Source organism: Fringilla coelebs, assembly GCF_963513975.1.
Source record: "Fringilla coelebs genome assembly, chromosome: 4".
Taxonomy (NCBI): Eukaryota; Metazoa; Chordata; class Aves; order Passeriformes; family Fringillidae; genus Fringilla; species Fringilla coelebs.
In genome coordinates this window covers 9,440,238-9,461,569 of record NC_140032.1, presented here as the reverse complement: position 1 = coordinate 9,461,569, position 21,332 = coordinate 9,440,238, and the positions used below count along the sequence as shown (strand labels likewise).

General features: G+C 37.7%; 1 protein-coding gene across 8 annotated transcripts in view; it reads right to left on the bottom strand.

The window, feature by feature from the left end:
* The window catches only part of ADD1 (adducin 1), a 62,791-nt gene that overhangs the window by 28,976 nt on the left and 12,483 nt on the right, over positions 1-21,332 (bottom strand). For 7 of the 8 annotated variants that reach the window (XM_084205048.1, XM_084205041.1, XM_084205044.1 and 4 more), the window contains exons 2-3: positions 2,430-2,642; positions 1,023-1,185 (exon numbers count right to left, since the gene is read on the bottom strand). In XM_084205048.1, the coding sequence (XP_084061174.1) occupies positions 1,023-1,185; positions 2,430-2,624 (358 nt within the window). In that variant the 5' untranslated portion in view covers positions 2,625-2,642. Of the gene's footprint in view, positions 1-1,022; positions 1,186-2,429; positions 2,643-20,758; positions 20,843-21,332 lie in introns of those variants that run through there. The other variant, XM_084205043.1, reaches the window with a different exon arrangement.

Here is a 21,332-nt window from a genome sequence, read left to right as displayed (position 1 = left end):
ATGAGCACGTGAACCAAATAAATGGACAGCAAATTTTCATTCCTATAATGAAATTATTTATGTTACACAAATATAACAACAATCTTGAGTAAGGTTATTCAGCTTTGGTAGACTCAGCATTCATTTCCTTCCCTACTATAAATTAGTGGTACCGTGACAGGGCATTCCTTAGCAAAATATTTTTTTCCTCTCTCAAACTAATGATTGTTTGTAAAATACATTTTAAATGTTAAAAGAAAAATGTAATCCCAAATATTCCACTTTTTGTGATACATGTATTCCAAAAAAGAAGATTTTCATACCTAAAAAGATGCACACAGGTTCATTTATTAAGAAAAATTACGTACAAGCTAGAGAGAAGAAGGTTATGGTAAAAAAATACAAATTCTGTCATTCTAGTTACAGTGCAATTAGAAATGCAGTTAAAAGTAACTGTGAAAAAGCAAAACCAGGCCATGCTACAGTCAGAGCTAAAGATTTCTTTTGGAGCACAGGCAAGGATTTATTTTATCTTAACACAAAACCTGTGTTTACATGCATTTGCACATTCTGGTTTTTTCCCTGCTTTGTTTTGCTTGTTGATATTTCTTGTCTAAAGCTTCACTTCACAGGAGAAAGTTGCAAACAGTATTTCAATGGCAAAAATAATTAGTTTCTAAAGCCCTTCACCGTTACCAGACTATTAGTAAGTGTTTGATTTTCCTGAAGACAAACTATGTAGTAATTAGCACTATTTAAATATTAAATTTTGTTAATAGCACTGACTTATCAGGCTTATTTTTCAATTTAGATACCATCCTTGAAATAACTTTTGATATAAACTATATACATGCATCACATTGCATACCACTGTGGCATTTAGAAACGAATCAATTCATTTCAAGTGTTCAGTACTCGTGTGAGCAGAACAGGATAGCATTTAAACTTCACAGTACTCTTTATTACATTCACACTGCCTTCATCTTAAGCCTTTCAAGAAAAAAGAAAAGGAATTCAGCTCTGATCACTGAAAGTGCACTCACTCATGTTTAATGCAGCCATTCCGCCTTGAGGTGCTGCAGGGTAGACATTTGGTACGTGCGTTGTCATGAAATCTGCAATCTGCTGCAAAGCCAATAAACCTGTTGGGTTCTTCCCCTTCTTGAACTGTTCCTGGATCATGGATTCCAATTCTTCACAGAAGGCCTAGTAAGAAGACACTGCATGTTGTAATGCATGCTTAAATGAACTTCAGCATTACATACACATCTTCTGTTTAGCACTTCGATGGAACCATCCTACACCTCTTCTGAAAAACACCTCAAGGCAGAACAACTGGGTGCATACTGCAACTTCAAACCATTGCTCTCTGGAGCTCCAATGATCTGAGTCACTTGGGGTTTTTATGGAAATTCCAGCATTCTCTTTTCAAGTAACACCAAAAGTCTTTGAGCCTTGCTAGTATGAATTTCTGGAAGGAGGAGAATGTACAATTGACTTTAACACAAAAATGTGAAAGGAAAAGTAGCAGAACAAGAAAAGAAAATTTGTCACTGTGGCTCACAGGGAACTGAGAGCCAAGAAAGCATCCAGGAACACAGAAAAAAATGAACATTAAATTTTTAAAACCTGTTTAGATGAGGAGTTGTTCACATTTTCCTGGGATTTTTTTGTTTGCTTTTAAAAATATATTTTAACTTGGAAGGAAGAAACCCAGAGTTTTTATTATTGCTGATAGCTCCTGCTTTTGATAAGAATGCTGGAATTTGTGCTGAAGAGAAGTACTGCAGTCATTAGGTCATTACTTTTTTATTCAGCAATTTGTTAATATTTTCATAAATCAAATGGGTTGACTTAATAGGAAAATTGTGAATGTACCACCACATCCTATTCCAAGTGAAGTTATGTCATGTAATGTTTTGTATCTAATGTAACTCACTAGTTATTACAAAAGGAACAAATGCCATGAGGGAAAGTTTGTTTGTGTACTATCTCCTCAGGGGAACATCTTCAATATTAAATGTCAATCATTCAAACTTCATTACTGTGCACCTTTTCAGAAAGAGATTATAAAAATATTTCATATGTCCAAATCCCAAAGGATTGTCCCAAGTACAGGACAAACCTGCCTTGTATAAGCTACTCTTAAGAGAGTTACATTGAAACAAATAAATGAAACCAGTGAAAAAATGTTTTACAAGGATTGAGTGGAAAATATGAAAAAATGTTGATGATTGTACAGAGGATTCTGAAAGCGAGACTGAAGAGATGCTTTGTAAGTAGACCATAAAAATTCAAACAGACAGAATGAGGAAAAAAATCAGGAAAGGCCAATAAGAAAAAAACAACAAATGGATCTAAAATAACATAAAATTCTCCAATCCCATAGTGATAGTGAAAAAAAAGATATTAAACTTGTCAATTGAAAGATGAAGCATTTCTTTACTTACTGGGCTTTGAAGAATCATGGAGACTCTCTTCTTCTGTTCCATCATGTTAAAATCCTGGCGAAGGTCAGGTGCCATATTTCTCTCTCTCAAATATTCTGGGTTATTTTCATCAACTCGATCAAAATACCTCTCTTTATGAGGGGCTGTTGTTGGAGGTGGTGAAGTCACCACCCCCACACCAGAATCACCATTCATAGCACAGTTTTAAGGAACCTATGAAGAAGGACAGAAAAGAGGAATAAATAAATCAAGCAAGGAAATAATTATCAAATTCATATGTGTTTCTACCTTCAAAGTAATAGTTCAAATCCATCTAAAATTTGCATGCCTTCTCAAATGAGAAAACATGTTTGTGCAACTGGATACCAATATTCTAGAGTAGGAAAAAGGATTTTAATATACAAGATCAGAAAAGTAGGCTAATATATATGAAAAGCCCAATATGCTTATAAATTAATTCAGCTCAAAATTAATATGAGAGCTCCCATTTAAACTGGGGAAGCTGTCTGGCCAGATTGTTTTTCAGAAGCATGGAAATCCTTCAAACCTTCTCAGAGACAGTGACAGAAGTTCCAAATATGAGGTCTAAACTCATTAGTTTGGGTCTTTTGCCTTTTATTTTTTTCTTAAAAAGTTAAAGCAGATGTAAGAAAAAGAATATTGCATAAATCAGAAATTAAATCATCACTGCAATTAGTATATTAAACATGTTCATTAATAAGAATCAGCTCCACCAAAACATGCTTGGACTGCCAACACATTTCTGGATACAAACTCAGAAATCTTGACTTTGCAACCCAAAGTGTTCTTTTTCCCTTTATTTTAGGTCCATTCAGTAACATGCACATCACTACATTAGCATGTGGTTTTTGGAATCTGGAAAGCACAGACACACACAGCCCCCACCCCCTGGTCAGGGCTCCCTTCAGTTTTACAGGCCATAGCCAGTAAGCGCCTGCGTCTACCAGACAGGCTGAAAGCTCAGCCAGCATTGCTCACACACACCTCCTTCTTCCACTCACAACAATTCCTGTGTGTAACATCATCCCACTTTTCTGGGCACAGTATTACAAGCCTCATTCCAAAATGCTTCTCAGAAGAATTTTGAAGCCTTCCACTGACAAAAAGACAGTTCAATAAAGCCACCCTCACAACACTTTGAGATTCAAGCCTCCAATTCCTGGTCATCTGATATATCATATTACAACTAAGTAGAAAAGACCGTATACATCTTCATGTAAGTAATCATTCATCATCTACATCTAAAATTAGTAAGGTTTTACATATGTCTGTATTCTTTGGCCAGTTTTAGATTTTTGTTAGGGACTTAACTTACACTGCTTCTAATTTGCTTAGTAATTTATTTGCATGCTTATTAGCTAAAACCACTTCAGATGTGGATGCAGACAGCAAAGATGTGTTTACATAAATTTTGAAATGCAGATTATGTTAAACAAAATCATTGAGATGAAGAAAATTATCTACTTCAAAACTCCAGAATTAGCAGAATTCATCCTTTTTAATTCTTACATTAGAAAAGAAGTTTCAAAATTCAAACCATTTCTTATAACAGAATGAAAAAAACCAGTGAACTGAGAAAGCTGAACACAATGACCAAAATAAAGTATTTTTCTTGACTCTGCAGAACAGGATATTACTATGAAAATCTATGTTAGCACTTAAACACTCAATTATTTCCACCCACTGAGTTACTAAATAAACACACAAAGACACCTCTGCAGTGTTTAAAATATTTCATTTTCAAGTTTAGACTTTAAACATCATGGTTGATTGTTTTCTTCTCCAAAGCTCATAGGCACATCTTTATTATTTAAATTGCTCACTTTCCTTCCCCCACAGAGAAATACAGGGTACAGCAAGGAGAAATAATGCTTTTATCCACAAGGGAAACCTTTTAAGGTATTAGACCTAGGAAATTTTAAGCAAGTGAAGTTACAGTAAAGTAGACACCTCTCCTTTAGCAGCTTCAGATGCCTAATACACTCCTTCTAAGTTCTCTTTCTCCTCACAACCTCCAGCCTGCACCATTGGCCTCTTCATTCCTTGAAAATACCTTTGAAGGCCTACTAAAACTTTTTCCAACCTCCTGAGCTCAGCCATACTACTGCCTCTACAGCCAGGGCTTTGTTGAAAAACAACAACTAGCAGACCCAAATGTGCATTACTCTCTTACAGTAACAGCTTACTTAGCCCAAGCAAAGTCTGAGCTTCACCAGACTCTGCTTATCAAAAAAAATCAGGGAGTTTAGAAACAGCACAATGGCAAGTGAAGACAACCAGAACCCCTCAATAGTTCACTTTATACCGCACTCTGCTGAGCACAGCCACAAATGTGTCTTTACTGAAAAGCAAAGCATAGGAAAACAAGGAAGTTTGAGAGCTCACCACCAGCAGAGAATAGCTTGCTCCTGCTGGCTGAGGCATTTGATGTTCAGGCTAGGTTTAAGTGTCATGTTGTTTGTGCATGCACAATCTTATTTAAATTAAACTGTACACACATCTGCAAATGTAATTTTGCATTTAATTATTTACACTAATTCCATCTTACTTTCAGTGTACCAAAACCTATTTCTGAATGAATGACACACATAATTACTTCAGTTTCCTACTCACATTGGCGAGAGGCTGGTCCCTAACAGCCCACAAGAGCAACCCAAACATGGGATCACAGTTTGGGTTGTCAAAGTTGCGTTACTCCTCCATCCAAGTACACAATGGCATTCAAGAAGGTCTTGGGAAGCTATTACTTCATCACTATGTAGTGGCAATAATTTCACATGAAAATCAATGACTAACATTCAGTGATGATTTGATATCTAAGGTTAAATATCCATTTCACAGCTCAGTTTTGCAGACACCCCAAATTAATGGCATCCTCACCGCAAGGTCTAATTATTAACTGTTTTAACAAAACTGCAATAGTAATTGTTTTAATAGCTGTCAGCTACTGATGTTAAAGGGATCAACTTTCAAACTGAAAGCAGACATGCTTGACAACACTTTGCAAAGCCACTGAAATTTATTTATGAGTTTCCTTGAAAAACCCTTTGGGAATAAGGCATGATGAACTCTCCAGCAAGAGTTTCAGTAATATGAATACTAATAAATAAATAAAAGGAATCTGAACACACCATGGGGAATGGCCAGTGATTCTATAAACTGGAAGGTCACACTGCAAATCACAACAGTCTGCCCAGGCAGTAAAAACACATACTAGAAAAAAAATTATGACTGTCTTCACACCTACAACACTTCAGTACGGACAGTTTCTTTCTGATGTAGTGCACTACAGCCCCCCAGTAGATAAGCTGTAGTGCCAGAGGACTTTCTGCCATGATAAGTGATTCTATGTGAGAGCCCGCTCTAACACAACTGCGTCAGAAAAAGCCACACCCTTAACTGAAAAAGGCACGGCTGGAAAATGTAAGTGCACAGAAAGCCTTCTGCCAGAAGCAGTTATTGTTAAACACAGACAGATAGCGGGAACAGCATCTATTACTATGGGGAGCAAAGGAAAATTAACAGCTGTAATAAAATCCAAACAGCACCTTAGAGTAACAAACAATTACATCCATTTTTTTAATACTTATGTACACACAAACACCGTGGCGGTCAATGGCCCAGCACACCAAATGAGAGCCAGCAGCCAACTCACAGCACAACGTATTTATCACACGGCCTGAGGATGTGTGAGCAGCTGCTATAAACAGGCTGAGAATGACTTTTAGGAAACCAGGTTTATAAAATTCACAGCTCATTTACAGGTACTGAGCACTGTTTACAAAAAACATTCTGAAATTGGTACTAGTATTTCAGGTTATTTTTATTATTCAAAATCCTCTTCCTCCCCATTCTTTTCTAACCCAACAGTTTCATTAAAGGATTCACCCAAGAGGAATGTTAAGGGTTATGCTACAGAATTTAGTTTAAACAGAAGAAGAAAGTTTTAGAACACAAAGACGATAAAATTTTTCACATTAACATCCACAAAGAAGAAAAATCTGAATTTTTTTTAAGCAACTTGCATTCCTCAGTACTCAGATAATGCACATATAGTCAAAGAAATTTAAACAGGCAAGACTGAATAATATTCAATAAGAATTGAAAACGAGTTAAGGGTACATAAAAACCTCACCCTTAATTCTGAAAAATTATATAATTAAAACCCCTAAAATTGATTTGGATTGTGATCTTATGGCAGATAAAAAAAAATTTAAAACTTTAATATTAAACTCATTTTGATATATGGAATTTGGGACAGATGTAAGTATTTACATATTTGACAGCTTATAGGTCCAGTGTCTCCAACCAAACCGTCATAATGAATATTGTGTGAACACTGGGAGGATTTGAAATGCCTCACAATATGTACACTAGCAAGGACCAGCTAACTACATTTATTGGAAAAAAAAATTGCAATCATTTAAAGGTTGGTTTTGTTTTGTAATAAGTTGTAATGGATTATTTTTTGCTGCTCCACACCCTGAGGAAATTGTTTTTTTACTAGGGCTGCGGTCAGTGGAATTTGAGCAAAAGGCTCCCTGCCACCAAAGGACAGAGCACAGCTCTTCACACCAATACAGCTTTAAGTCTGCTAAGGCCAAATAAAAATAAAAATAAAAATAAAAATACACTCTGAGAAGCAGGAAGAAGGTTGTGACAAGGTGACATGGAAATATAAAAGACTTCTAAAAAATTCAAAATACACTGCCACTTCACAGGACAGCATGTGCAATGGGGTTTGTTTTAAGTTTAGAAGAGTTATCTGACCAAAACCTTACAAAAGCAAGATATTTCAGAGAGAAAAAAACCCAAAACAAACAAAACCAAAAATCCCAAACCTGCTCTCTTCCTGGTAGCTTACAGTTTGTTTGTACAAAACCAGACACAAGCAGAACACCTGTATGGGACCTTGCGCCAAATCTGCAAATTAAATGAGCAGCAGCTTCTCAACTGCTCATTCATTCCAGTCACCAGCAACAAAAATCAGGGGCACTCAGTTTCAGAATATGTTGCTTTTGAGATCTATTCTGACAATGATATTGCAATTTGGTTTGTATCCATCTTTTTCTAACAGTTCTTTCTAAAAATGATCTCCACTCACACCAGAACTATGCCACTATGTCTAACAGAGGTGAAAACAGATTAGACAAGAAGTTGCTGGGGAAGGGACAAGGGGGTAGCAAAACAACTAATTTTCTTTCCTGTTGTGCAATCAGCAGTCTTTGAGGAGTAAAAGTTACCTAAAAATCTCTTGCAAGAGACGGGTCAGGCAGTGTGCATGTAGGGGGAGGGAAGCAAGCTCTGTTTTGGATGCAAACACAATAGGACAGGGAAAAAGAAGCATAAGAGTAATTTTATAGCCCAGGAAAGAGTTGGGGGAGTGCAGAAAGCTACAGAGCTGAAATTACTTAATAGGGAAGTCATGAGGTGACAGAAGGGAGGAAGAGGAAGGAATGGGTCAGGCAGCACTGGGGTGGGGCAGATGAAACCTGAGAGATAAATGAGCCACCATAAAAAGAGTAACAGTGAAATTTAAGTTGGTGGGAATATGACCAAGGAAGCATGGAAGCAGAACATTGATCTACAGAAAAAAGGTTTCATTATTACTTGGTGAATGCAAAAAAACTTCTAAGATTGCACTGCTAGTGCTTCACTCAATATTCTGATACATTTTGTATTTTTTTCTGATTTCCTTTACTTTAGAATAACATTTGCCAAACTTTCTCCTTAAAAAACTAATATAACTTTATAATAGAGAAATTATTTATGATTTGCACTATAATTTCCATAACATTCAGTGACAACATTTTGGCACCAATGACACTGGATTTGTTCTTGCCATTTCAAATATTTCCGATTGAACTTTTAAAAGGAAAAGTTGACATTATCTTAGGAAGTCAAAGAACAAAGAAAGCAAATCATGACTGTACTATTCACTAGACAACATACTCAGTATCATGAACAATTATATTATTTTTTAGCAAATGTTCCCAATCTTATGCATCTTCAGAATTTCCTCTGTTCTTTGTTTTCAAACAGGAAGAGACTATTTCACGAATAAGAACAGTTATTTCTCTTATACTGAATGCAGGCACCATCATTTTGCTTTTTAACAGAGATAATACAAATATGTGACTCTGAAATTTAGAGAAATCCAGCAATAAATTTATATAACCAAAAGTACTGCATTTTATATTTGTAATATCATGCTTTAGTAACTATGACAATAGTTCAAAAAACAAACTGTATTAGAGAACAAGGAAACAAAAACTGACCAATTTTATTTGAAATCCACAGACTGTAACCAATCCTATTCTCACCTTCTCTAAAACACTGAAATCAGAGGCCAAGCACAATGGGAAGTGAGTGATCTCAAGGCTACCAAAAAAACCAGGCTAAGCTGCTGTGTTAAGAAAACATTTAAGGACCTCCATGAAACCTGCACCAGATTGGTAAACATGGTAATTGCTACGTAGCTTTACCAAAGCCAAATGAAGCAGGTGGTGGGGAAAAGCCAGAGCAGTTTCAGGACAAACAGATCACGCCAGACCAACCCAATGACCTGCAACAAAACAACAGTTTCTGTCAACCCCGGCAGAGCTGCAGGTATTGTTAACAAACTTCAGCGAAGCCTTTGCCACGGTTTCCCACAGAGCGCTCGTGGACAAACCAGCAGGATACCGGCTGGTGGCCTGCAAAACAGGCAGGAACCGGGCCCACAGGGCACCCTCAGAGGGTGCCAGTCAATGGTTTAACTCAGGCTGGCAGCCTGGCACGAGTGGGGCATCCCCAGAAATTGATGCTGGGACCCACACTTTTCAATATCACCACAAATAACCTGGATGAAGGGTCTGAGAGCACCGTCCCCAAGTTTGCTGGTGACACCACACTGGGCGGTGAGGTGGATGTGCCAGCAGGGAAAGCCATCTCACAGAGCAGGACAGGCTGGAGCAGGGAGCTGGCAAGAGCAGTGTGGAGTTTAACAGAGACAAGTGCAAGGTCCTGCAGCAGTGATGACACTGAAAAGCCTGGCACAGGCTGGGATCCTTTGCTGAGGGGAACCTGGGGGTCCTGGTGCACAACAAGAGCTGAACAGGGCTCAGCAGTGAAGCTGCTGCAGCAATGACAGCAGATCAGATGCTGGAATGCACCCACAGGGGCACCACTAGCAGAGATGAGAGATGTGACCATCCCAAACTACCGAGAGCTTGTCAGGCCACACCTGGAGTACTCCTGTGTCCAGCTGTGCTCTCCACAGCTGGAGAAAAGGAACAGATGGACTGGAGAGGATCAAAATGAAAGCCATGAAGATGATCAAAGACTGTAGATCCTACTCTATGAGGAAAGCCTAAATGAGGACTTAGAAGACTCCCTTCTCCCTGAAGAAAAGAATGCTTGCATCATCACACTTTCCCAGAATTTAAAGGCTGTCTACAAAGAGGATCACTCTTCACAAGGAGCCACAAGGAGAGGACACAGTGTAACAGGTGCAATTTGCACCAGAAAAGGTTTCACCTTGATATAGGAAAGACTTTTTTTACACTGAGAACAATCACTAGAACATTCTCACCAGGAAAATGGTGGAATCCTCATCAACTGGAGATATTCAAGACACAACTGGGGAGGGTGTTGGATAACAGGTTCCACAACAGGTTGGCTCAGATGACCCTTTTGAGATTCCTTTTAACCTGGACTGTTTTATGTTCTATGATTCTACTTAGCAAAAGCCCACCTAAGATTTATGCCAGATTTTAGGTGGATAGATTCAGCTAGGATATTTGTTAAAGACAGCTGTGTAAATTCTGCAGAAGTTTCAGTACATATGGGTCAGAATTCATAATTCAGTCCTTGCAAACAAAACAGAAGAAAATCACTAAAATCAATTAAAAAGCTAAAATGCAGAGAGGCTATTCCCTGCTTTAAATAAAGGATTTTAAAGGCCAAAAGTATCAAACTTTTAGAAACAGTAATCATTCAACTCTCCTCCCTGACCTGGAAAAGCATGTATCCCTGAGAGTGGACACTGCAGGAAGCTGAGAATGACGCACAGGGAGGAACAGGGCAGCACACTGTGCTGTTCTTCCCCTCACTGGAAGGTACAGTTGCAGCCTGTGCTCACCATTGATACAACTTTCATGTTAAACCCTACATGATTTATTAATTTACGATGGGAAGATCAAATTTCTAAGAGCTCATTCCAAGTAAATTAAAAATGGTAAGGAATCCTAATCTAAAAATCAAAATTATGATTTTAAAAAATCGTCTTCAAACTGTTAACTAATACCTCCTATTGACAAGGTACCTGGTTGCTTACCAGCCTTTTAACTTCACCTTTTCCACTCCTTTCTTTCTCCAATTTTTCTGCTAAGCAATTTATGAAAACACCCAACAGAACTGCCATTTCTAGCATCAAAAGATTTTGTGAAAAATGAACAGTTTCAAACCTACCTATTAACTCAACATCAAAATTACTTTTCTTCATTTCTTTGACTCAGAGACTTATTATCTACTAGTTCCATACGTTTCTCATACAGCATTTCTGGAACTGTTCATTGCATAAACTCATGAAAGATTAGAGTAAGTGAAAACAGAAAACAAAATGTCACACTGTTTATAAAACACAAAGCAACTCTCTAAGTAAGTATCTTAAGCCATAGACACCTAAGCTTTTCTGCTGAAAGTCTAAGAGCTTCACAAATGCATCACAAAATTTGTATGCAAATGACAAAACAGGAATTTCACCAGTGTCTTTGCATTTCTTAGACACAGAGAGCAAGTATGGATTCTGCAAGCTCATAATATATTTTTCCATTGTTTCTTGTCAGAGGAGCACCAATGGTTGTTATGGCAGTGGAGACACTTCTTCCCACTGCCTCAGTGTCTATTAGCCCCAGAAATAATTCCTTACAGTTCAGTGAAAAACATGGGCTTCAGTGTTATTGTTCAGAGCAGTCTCATGGTTTTTGGATAAATTTATTTCATAAAGTTACTCCAACACTGAAATTAAAACCTGCACTTAAAGAGCCCCCCACATGAGTCCTTATAATTACACTGCCAAATACTACTGAAGCTGATTTGCCTGCAATTTTATTTCAAAAATCTGATTCCCAATTCAAGTAAGTTTCTTGATTCTGTGGTTTTTACTTAATGATAGTGTAATATCATAAACTCATTTTAACATAGCTAATGCAAAGGAGTACAAATGGAGACAAAAATTATGCCAGAAAAACTCAATGCTGAAAAGGCAAAATAAGAAGGGAATTCAGGATCTGTCATAGATCACTACATAGAAATTGCCAAAATTGCCAACACCTGTGGCAGGGTGTTCTACCATAATAGCAAAATCAATGAAAAACAGAAATATAAAAATTACCTTCCCTAACTGAAAAAAAACCCCATTACTATAATATTTTTTCGCCCACTTCAATAATAGACATGAAGTATCAGAGTTCACAGAAGGGCTACAAAAACAATCTGGAGAGTAGAAGTGTAACTTGTAGGACCAGTAGCTTGGCATATTCAGTGAACCAGAAAGATTAACTTGGTCACAGAGGTGACAGCGCCTTTCAGTCCTGCTAACAAAATATGGAGACATGAAGCACTTGGGAGTGAATAACAGACACATTTGCCCTTGAACAGAGATGGAAATTTCCTAACCACATTTATACAATACTGAGTCAATAACTTAGCTTTAAAAACCTTCGTAAAACCCATGTTTTAATACAACTTCCAGAATTCCTTCTACTACCTGTCTGCACTGAGATCACAATCTGCTCTGAAATCTATGAACCTGTCCTTCTTTCTTCAGCTTTGGGAAAAATAAGTTCCACAGGCACAATATGTTCATGTTATTTGCAGCTTCCAATGCATTTCCAGTTTTCCAACACTTTTTTTTTTTTTATAGCACCTTCCTGTGCTGGTAGGCTGCTGACAGCTGGAGACTGAATGTCAGATTCAGAGACAGAACCAAAAATCCTCCTTAATCCTTCTCCTACGCTCAGGTCAAACTGATCAGACTTGCTATCAGGACAAGTTTTCTGTCAGAACAGGTAGAAAAACTCTTTTTATTTTTTAACTATGTTCAGTAGCACAAAATGCAAATTCCTGAATCATTCAGGAATACCTTACCTAAGAAATTTCAGCTACAAAACCTACAAAAGTTTCAAAATACCTTAGCAGGTGTCACTGGATTCTTTGCTGCATTCAGCAGTTTACTCCACGGAAACTGACTTGTTCAGGTTAATGTTGTTTAAATGTTAAGTTTAACAGCCTGTATGATAAAAAGGGTTGCACTGGAAACACCATCACTCTATGCCTTACTGACAATTTTTTTAACAAAAAACATTGGTGTCAAGTATTTTTCCAGCCTGCTTTATTGGGACAATAAAACTCACCATAGATGTCACAGAGACTCAGCTACACACACTGAACAGAACAGCATGAGAGTAAGTCAAGTCACTAATTTACACTTTCATCCTCTACTTGTGCAGAAAGCACCAAGACAACATAAAATTAAAATATTTTTCACACTATTAAAATTCACGGATGGCGGCAGCAGTACCAGAAAATAAATGGATATTTATTTTTGCTATCAGGGTCACCAGTCCATACAAATAAAGAGGTTTAACCCAAATACTGCTTATTTTTAGGTTTCTGTGAACCCACATGCACTTCCCAAGCCTCACACCAATAAGCCACAGCCCTGAGATTTTTGAACCCAGGTCAAATCAGATCACCAGCTTTCCAAGGGCAGGGCCCCAGCTTTATCCAAGAAGTAAAGCTTGATCAGCATGTCTGACCCAAAAATGAACACTGGCCTTAAACTGAAGTTATAATAGCTGCTAGACTTCTAATTCCAAGACTGGATTTGTAAAAAGACACAAATATACACAAATTTCTTAAAGAAAGTCACCAATGCACTGAAGCAAAATTAGATGTTCAATTTGCCAATCTAATTAATCAGGTAAGAAAATGTCCATAATTTCCATATACACTAATTTGAAATCAGATTTTCTCAGGAAACAACACCCTTAAAGCCCTGAAAGCCCCCAGATTCCATGAGTACTCCACATAGCCCTCAGAAGGAAAGCCAATTGCACTTACCAGAGGACAATCCACTGCTGCTTCACAGAGCAGCAGCTTCAGAGGGATGGGCAGTGGTTGCACCTGTGGCTTTAGACAGCAATGAGAACTAGGTCAGGACCTGTGATTGAGGACAAGGTTTTACCTTGTCCCCTGTAAACCTGGGGGTGCTTCTGACACAGCAGTTCAGGAGGAAGAGGACAGAACAAGGCTCTTCCCACAGCAATGGGAAGGCTGTAGCGTTGCATGAGAACTGTGGAGGTCAGAAGCAGCTTTAGCAGAAAGCAGAAGACTCCAGAGCCCCTTTGAACACTGCACACAATATCAGTTTCAAGCTGGCTAAAACATGCTGCTGTAGGTTCAGCAACAAGGTAAATAAGCAAAATGAAAAAGCCCCTCCACTATGCAATGTGACCACAGTAGCATTGTTTCACTTTACCCATAAGGTTTTATAATTTTTCTGATGGTATTAATCATACAGCACTCCCCTTCTTTTAAATAAATGGGAGTGGACATTCTAAAATAAGACACAAAAATATAATTTTATTTAAATATTTGTTGGGTTTTTCGAGAAGATCTAGATCAGTGTCTAGGGAAAAAACAGATCCCAAACTTATACACAATGCTATCACAAATACAAAAAAACCTGCAAAACTTCTGTTTAAAATGTAAAATAACTATAATGCTCACCATTGTCAAACCTTTCAAAAAGCACTGTGACTAACAAAAGCTCCTACAAATGAGAGAAGAACTTAAAACTCATTTTTCAGCAGGAATAGATACTTCTCTGATACTTTAAAAATGCAAGAAATTTCAGTAACTTTAAGTATTCACACCTAAAATATCAGTATCACAATGCATAAAGGATCAACTGAATGCAGCAGAGCTTAGGCAAAGCGGCCCCATTCTGGCCAGGATCCAGTTATTTTCATGGAGGCTGAATAGCAAGGGATGAGATTTCTGAAGCCTGTTGGCAATGAACAGAAAAATGTCATTTAACCCTTTAAACTACTCTGCAACTGTAACTTCTTCCAGAACAGCTGGATGACATTTGGTGTCTTTATTTATTTACAGGGGGGAGAAAAGTACCCTACACTGTTTTTCCCTCAGTTACATACAAACAGTAAAATATCACCTTCAACTTGGTAAAACTACAGTTTCACTTTGTACAAGCATGAGAGCAATTTTATGGGTTTGGTTGGGTTTTTTAAATGTTAATTTAGGTTAAACACTGAAAAAAATTCTGAATCTGGAATGAAGAATCTGTTGACTTAGACATTTGGACACTACCCTTCTGGAACAGAAGACGTCCTGGGATAAACTCTTAAATTGATCAGATACAAAAACCTCAAACCAGTTCATTTTAGATTTAAATACAATTGTATTGACAGTGTTAGAGCAAATTTAAAAGTACTGTATTCCAAGGGTTCAAGTCAGCCATAGAATTCATCAGACTGTTAAGGGGAATCCCACAATACAGTCTGAGGATAGAAACCCCACCGACAGTTACAGTGAAGGTGGCTTGCCCAAAATCCCTCTGAACTGCCTATGGACACACAGGAACAAGACACCAAGACTCAACTTGTTTATTCACCTCTAATATGGAAAAGACCACACCTAAATGAGAAATTTTCCATTTATTATTACTGGTAAGAAGCCGAAGCCGGAATGTTTAAAATAGGTGAGTATGAAAAGATGGGGTTTTATCCACAAGACATCTGAGTGTGAGTCTAGACCTACTGGAGTTAATAAATAGTGAAGTTTTTGGGGTGTTTTTAATCAAGAAAGTCTACTAACAAACTGAAATGCTAAAATTCAAGCACATGAATTGTAAGACTCTGCTTTTCAGTTTACTCTGTGGATTTTATGGAAGAGTTCTGGAAAAAAGACTGCAAAATTTAATATTCTAGTTCAATTTCTTCATTCACCAGAAATTATTAGACCTTAATAACAACTCTTACACATCCTGATTTGGAGACAAGACATTCCTATTCAAGTAAGAGCAAACAAAAAGTGCATAAGCATATCAGTTTTGCTTTCCAGGCTGAAAAAGTATTAGTGTGTTCCTCACATATAGCAACAGTGTCACTGAAGTTAGGTTGTACAAAATGACAGCTAATTTTGTGATGGTAAGGCTTCACAATCATTAACCCTGCTTGTGTTTTTCTCTGCTCCTGCTCTGAGATACACAGTTTTGGAACAAAATAAAAGTTACCTGCATATCCACCAACAGTGATAATTAGTTTTCATAGATTTTGACTTACACCCTCAGCCTTTTTTTTTTAAGATGTACACTTTATTATGCCATTTTTACTTGAATCAGAGGTAGACTAAAGCTGCCCTTTTTAAAACAATATTCCATTTTGTTGATAGATTTGTGAGGCGAGGACATCATAGATCTTAAGTATACTCTGGCAGCACTTGTTACTACTCAAAATTATGTCATAAGCCCTTATAATCAAATTTAAGAATCCCATTAATTTCTTTACATTTTTCAGGAAACAATATAGTTATAAAGAATTAATGTAGCTGTTCCAAAAGATTAGGAAAGCACACAAGGAAGGATGAGGAGGCTAAGTAACAGAATGTGCCACCACTTGGAAACTGCCAAAAGGAGAAATTCAAGTTTCTTGATGAATTCATTACTGATATACCCACAACTTCAGAGATCCTACATCACATGCCTCACAAGTAAAATCCTGCATTATTATGAGACTGGTTAGTTGAGATTTTTGAGATGGAACTAACCTGAATATTCATTACTAGATGCATGAATTCTGCCATTTTTTCTGGCAGAGCATCCAAGTAACTCAGAAATTGCTACATGATTAGAGAGTGCAGGCATTATGCTGGAACCAGCAAGTTTGATATCAAGGTAGCAAAAATGTTGTGGATGGGTGTGTTACCAGATCAAGCAAGAAGACAGTGAATAAAAGTACATAAATAAAGTAGAAGTTTAATATGAAAACTAGAGATTTCAAGCAGGCCTGAATCAGGCAGATGAAGGCAGCAGAGATATTGAATTTTTCATTACTGTCTCCTTCATGTTCAACTTGGGCTTTTCTGAGTGACACCCCCCAATTCTTTTATAGCACTTCCCAGTTTTGATGGGGAAGGGAGAGAAAGACAGAAAATGACACAAATTATGACAAAATTTATTCTCTTAACACAATAGAATTGAACTGAATTTTAAAACGCCTGTATGCAAGAGGAAACAAATATCTTGGAAGAACACAAAAGTTTTAAGCTTGACATAAACCTTTCATGTGAGATTTTATACTGCACTTGCACATAAAAAGTTTTGAAATGTGAACCTACATATGAACTTCACAAATACATATGTACTGTCATTCTATTTCCAAATAGACAGCTAACAGTCAGGGTTATTCAAACTCAAAAAAATATTTTGCATAGTGCTTAATTGGATATTTGTAAATCCTTCAGGTAGCTGAAAAATTTTAGGAAGACAGTGGTTACACCATCTTTTATCTACCTTACACTAAACATTTCTGGAGAGTGTTTAAAATACATGCCCTATACAAAGGATATTAACACTGTCTTCATAGAAGTCCCAGAAGTGACAGTAAGACAAGGTTCATGTCAATGCACAGTTCCCAAAGCCAAAGGCATTCTCTTTTCCATCTCTCAGAATGTTCCTGATGACTTTAACCTACAGATTAAAACATATCAACTATGAATTAAAGTGTTACTAGAACTTATTTTCCTGCATTAGATTGTTCTTCTTTCCATATTAGGAAATAGTATGTCAAGAAACCCCTACAAACTATTTTAGGCACAGCTTATCTGTGTTTTTCTTTTTCATAGGCAAGTGTGAATGTGCTCCCCACCCATAAATTATGCAGTTTCCTACTTCTGGGTAAACCTCAAGGGTCATGTACACCCACGTGGTAACAGATGAAACACCATGAGAAAACCATCTCCCTGACTGTGCCGTCTCCCTTGTCAGGCAAGTATTACTCAACTGAATATGGCTGCATAAATTAACATCATGTAAACTCAGAACTTCTCTTCCAGTTTAGAGTCTCATTGTTTCCACCTGACAGTGGCAAAAAGATGTTATTTATTCTTCTCTGCAGGGTTTCAGAATTATATCTGGAGAGAAAAGCAGCAGACCAGTTTCTCTAGTCACTGCAAACCATGTAAACATGGCATTTATTGGCCATTTTAGTGAAGCCACTTTCAGAATCAGAAGCAGCCCAGACTTGAACATTTCAGGAATCTCAGGCATTCTCACACTTTCTACTAGATCTACTTCTTTACTTTTGAACCAGGACCTTCCTGGTCTGCAGAGGGTGACATTACTTGGTTGAAGATTGAACATAACAAAGCAGCACGCACAAGACACAGAAGGACACGCACCGACCATGGCCCAGAGATTCTGTTTGCATTGCAGCAGGACAAGGACCAGAATGGCTGTTGAGCTTCACACACCACAACCCAGGTAAACTGACACAACTCACCCTCTGCTGGTACAAAGCTGGCCCATCAGAAAGGCTGCCTTCCCTGAAGAGGCCAGGCTGGATGCATTTACATTTTGGGTCTTTTCAGCCATGACTCCAAAACCCCAGGAGATGCACATCAGCTCTCCCTCCTCTCTTCCACATGTACAGCTTTGAGACCACCAGTCCCAAGCACACAAGACCTCTGTTAAGGTTCATCCCCAAGCATTACCTTAAGACAGACACACACATCATTTTGCACGGCTTTAATGTTCTACAAAACTAATTTAAAATTGCTACTAAACCCAAAAGAACAAAACAGAAATTGTGCTCCTGGGCATTGTGAACTTACTGAACTCAAGTCCCAATGTAAACATGAAAGGCACCTGTTCGACACATAACCCTTCTTCCAGAGTATGGATGGATAACGTTTATTTTAAAGACTATTTCTAGGCAGGAATTATTTTAGTTGACAAACATTTGAAGATTAATAGGAAAAAACCCAGTGTTTTTACACATCTATCTTGTTATTGGCTGTCTAAAACAAACTCCACTGGCTATAGTATCACCTCTATTGTTTTTTATTCAGATCCCTATCCAAGCAACAGCTACTCTACCCACAGACAGGATGTACTCTCATCCTTCAACCTTACCACCACCAATACCTAGAAAACTTCTAAAAATACAGTACCAGTATGCCTGTTTATGTTTGGCTAGTAGTGACCAGAGACTTTTCCCCACTGTGTTCTAAAAATCACATCCAGCCAGCATAGGGCTTATAATTCCAGAAACAGAAATTTAAGTTAAAATAATGAGCATCAAGGATACAAAGATGTGCCAAATCAGTTGGGAGTCAGATAAGGATCCTGAATAATTCACACAGCACTAAGTACTTTCATTCCTCAATTTCATTTTACTCAAGCTGTAAAATGAACTCTTTCTAGAAACCCAATTGCCACTGTTTTATTGCCAAAATATGTATGTGCAGTTCTTTCAAGTTCACTGAGGGGCTACTGGCTTCAAAAATTGCTAAGCACCATGACATGTATGCAGCACTCAAAGCCAGAATTCTAAACCCAGCTTTTAAAGCGATTTCCCGAACAGCGTGCAGCTGGATACCGGCCAGCAGTTTCTGCCCATGTGAAGCCCAACTGATCTCAACAAAACCTTAGAAATTGGTAAGCAGCTCTCCAAGGAGAGGAGCCAAACAACTGTGTCAAATGGAAACAATAATCACTTGCATTAAAGCTGAACTGTGGTATTTATTTTTACAACAGTTGTATTTTATATGCAGAAAAATCTACTCCATAAGTTTTTCTTTCCATTTAGTCTAAGTGCATCATGCTCTCTCCAGAGCACAGTATTCTTTTCACTCTTCCTTGTGGGAAGCCATCTCCACACTGGGCTGGCCACAAGGCTGAGTCTACACATCTGTCTGTGTGGCCATGCTGGGAGCTGCCAGACAGAGCAGGGGAGGGAACTTGTAAACAAGCCCTGCCAATCCAAACCTGCAATCACATCTGTTCAACAGAAGTTCCTGCCCTCAAGGGATTTCCATAGGATCTAACAGGTCCACAAACTTAAGTGCATATTAGGCCCCAAGCAACTCCCACTTTGTCAGAGTTGCTCAGTAACAAAGCATCTAACAAAGCTTATGAAATACAACAGAAATATTTCCAAAATGTATTCTATAGGGCCTTATGATTAATGACATTTGCTATCCCATTTTTAACAATTACCTTTCTATGTATATCCAGAAACCAGTATACTCTATGAAGTCTGTCCCAGAAGTCCCCACACAAGATATATATAATTCGCATTGGTTGTTCAACTTCACCTTCTTTGAAGGTAGAAATTAGACGATCCAGATCTTACAGCTTTTCTTTTTTTTTTTTTAACCAAAACAAGCCCAGTAATTCTATTGTTCAAATATAAAGCCTAATGCTTATTCAGTCAACTGCCCTGATTTCATTAGGAAGAGATTCTGTGGTGGTTTTTTTTGCATACAAGGACTTTCTGTAGCTGTCAGAGTCAGAACCATTTAGGGTTTTATAAGCAAATGTCAAAACTTTGTCTAAACGGGCAAAAACTGTCAAACTTATACTAGTGGTTTAACTCTCAAAATATCCTGATTAACTATGGCTTGTGAGCAGTTCTAAGAACAGAATCACACACACGCACTCGCAGCAATGTAACAATTTATGCTTTACACCGTGACAAAAGTTACCTATGTTCTAACATTCCAAGCACAGCTGATACAAAATGTATAATCTTATTCTGCATTGTTCTAAGCTCTTGACTGTAACAATACTTCGTAGCAGAAAGTCCCATGGGCTAAGATAGAATGTGATTTTTTTTAAAGTGTGCAAACATAATACGTGAAAAAAAATTTTACAGAAATCCCTGGTATAAGGCAATCCAGATTTTTAAACTTGTTTCTGACCTAACTGGATCAACATATTTTTCTATTTACTGCAGTTTTTCTCATCTGTCTTCTCCAAACTAAACCAACCTTCATTTTCTCTCCTTCATCATACTTGCTCACTATTTTATTTCCTATTAGTACTAGACGCTACAGAATTTCGTAAATCTATCAGCTAACAACAGACAGATAACACTTCACTTTCCCCTTTTTAATCTCCCGGACCTCTATCAACATTGATAAAATTCAGATGGTTTTATGAAGACATACAATGACACATAATAGCAATATATCTCACCAGTTTAAATTATTCTTACTTATACGTCTCTTATCAACCTTACCCCTGAACTTTCTTGATGTCATCCGTAAGTTCCCTGCTCTCCTCCAAGTCTCAAGCAAGCTATACAAGGCTTATCTCAAATTAACTTGTTTCCATTTTCCAGAACTTCCATAACCTAGGAAGAAACTGATGGCAACAAAAGCCAAATCACTCATTGTGCAGTAACTCCACTGTGTCTTCCTGCTGCAAATTGTGCTACAGACCCCCCCCCCTCCCCACAAGCCACACCTCAACATCTTTTCACAGGCACTCTGATCTAAACCAGCAAGTCCTGGAAAGGATATACACACACTGTTCTTTGGGAGAAAGAGGGAAATAAGATTTGTCTGATTCATCCTCCAAAGATCAAACTGCATAGTAACATGAACCTTCACTTTATAAAACAGTTAAGATTTTATTTGTTTGAGGCACAGCGTCAACATGAAAAATTACCTCTAAGGACAGTCACTTTTAAAAAAGTGGCACCAGCAAACAAGACACAATATTAAAACAAAGTTGACATGACTCTCATGAAATAAGAGACCAAAATGCCAGATCTAAACATGCTGCTGAAAACACAAATTAGACATTATCCC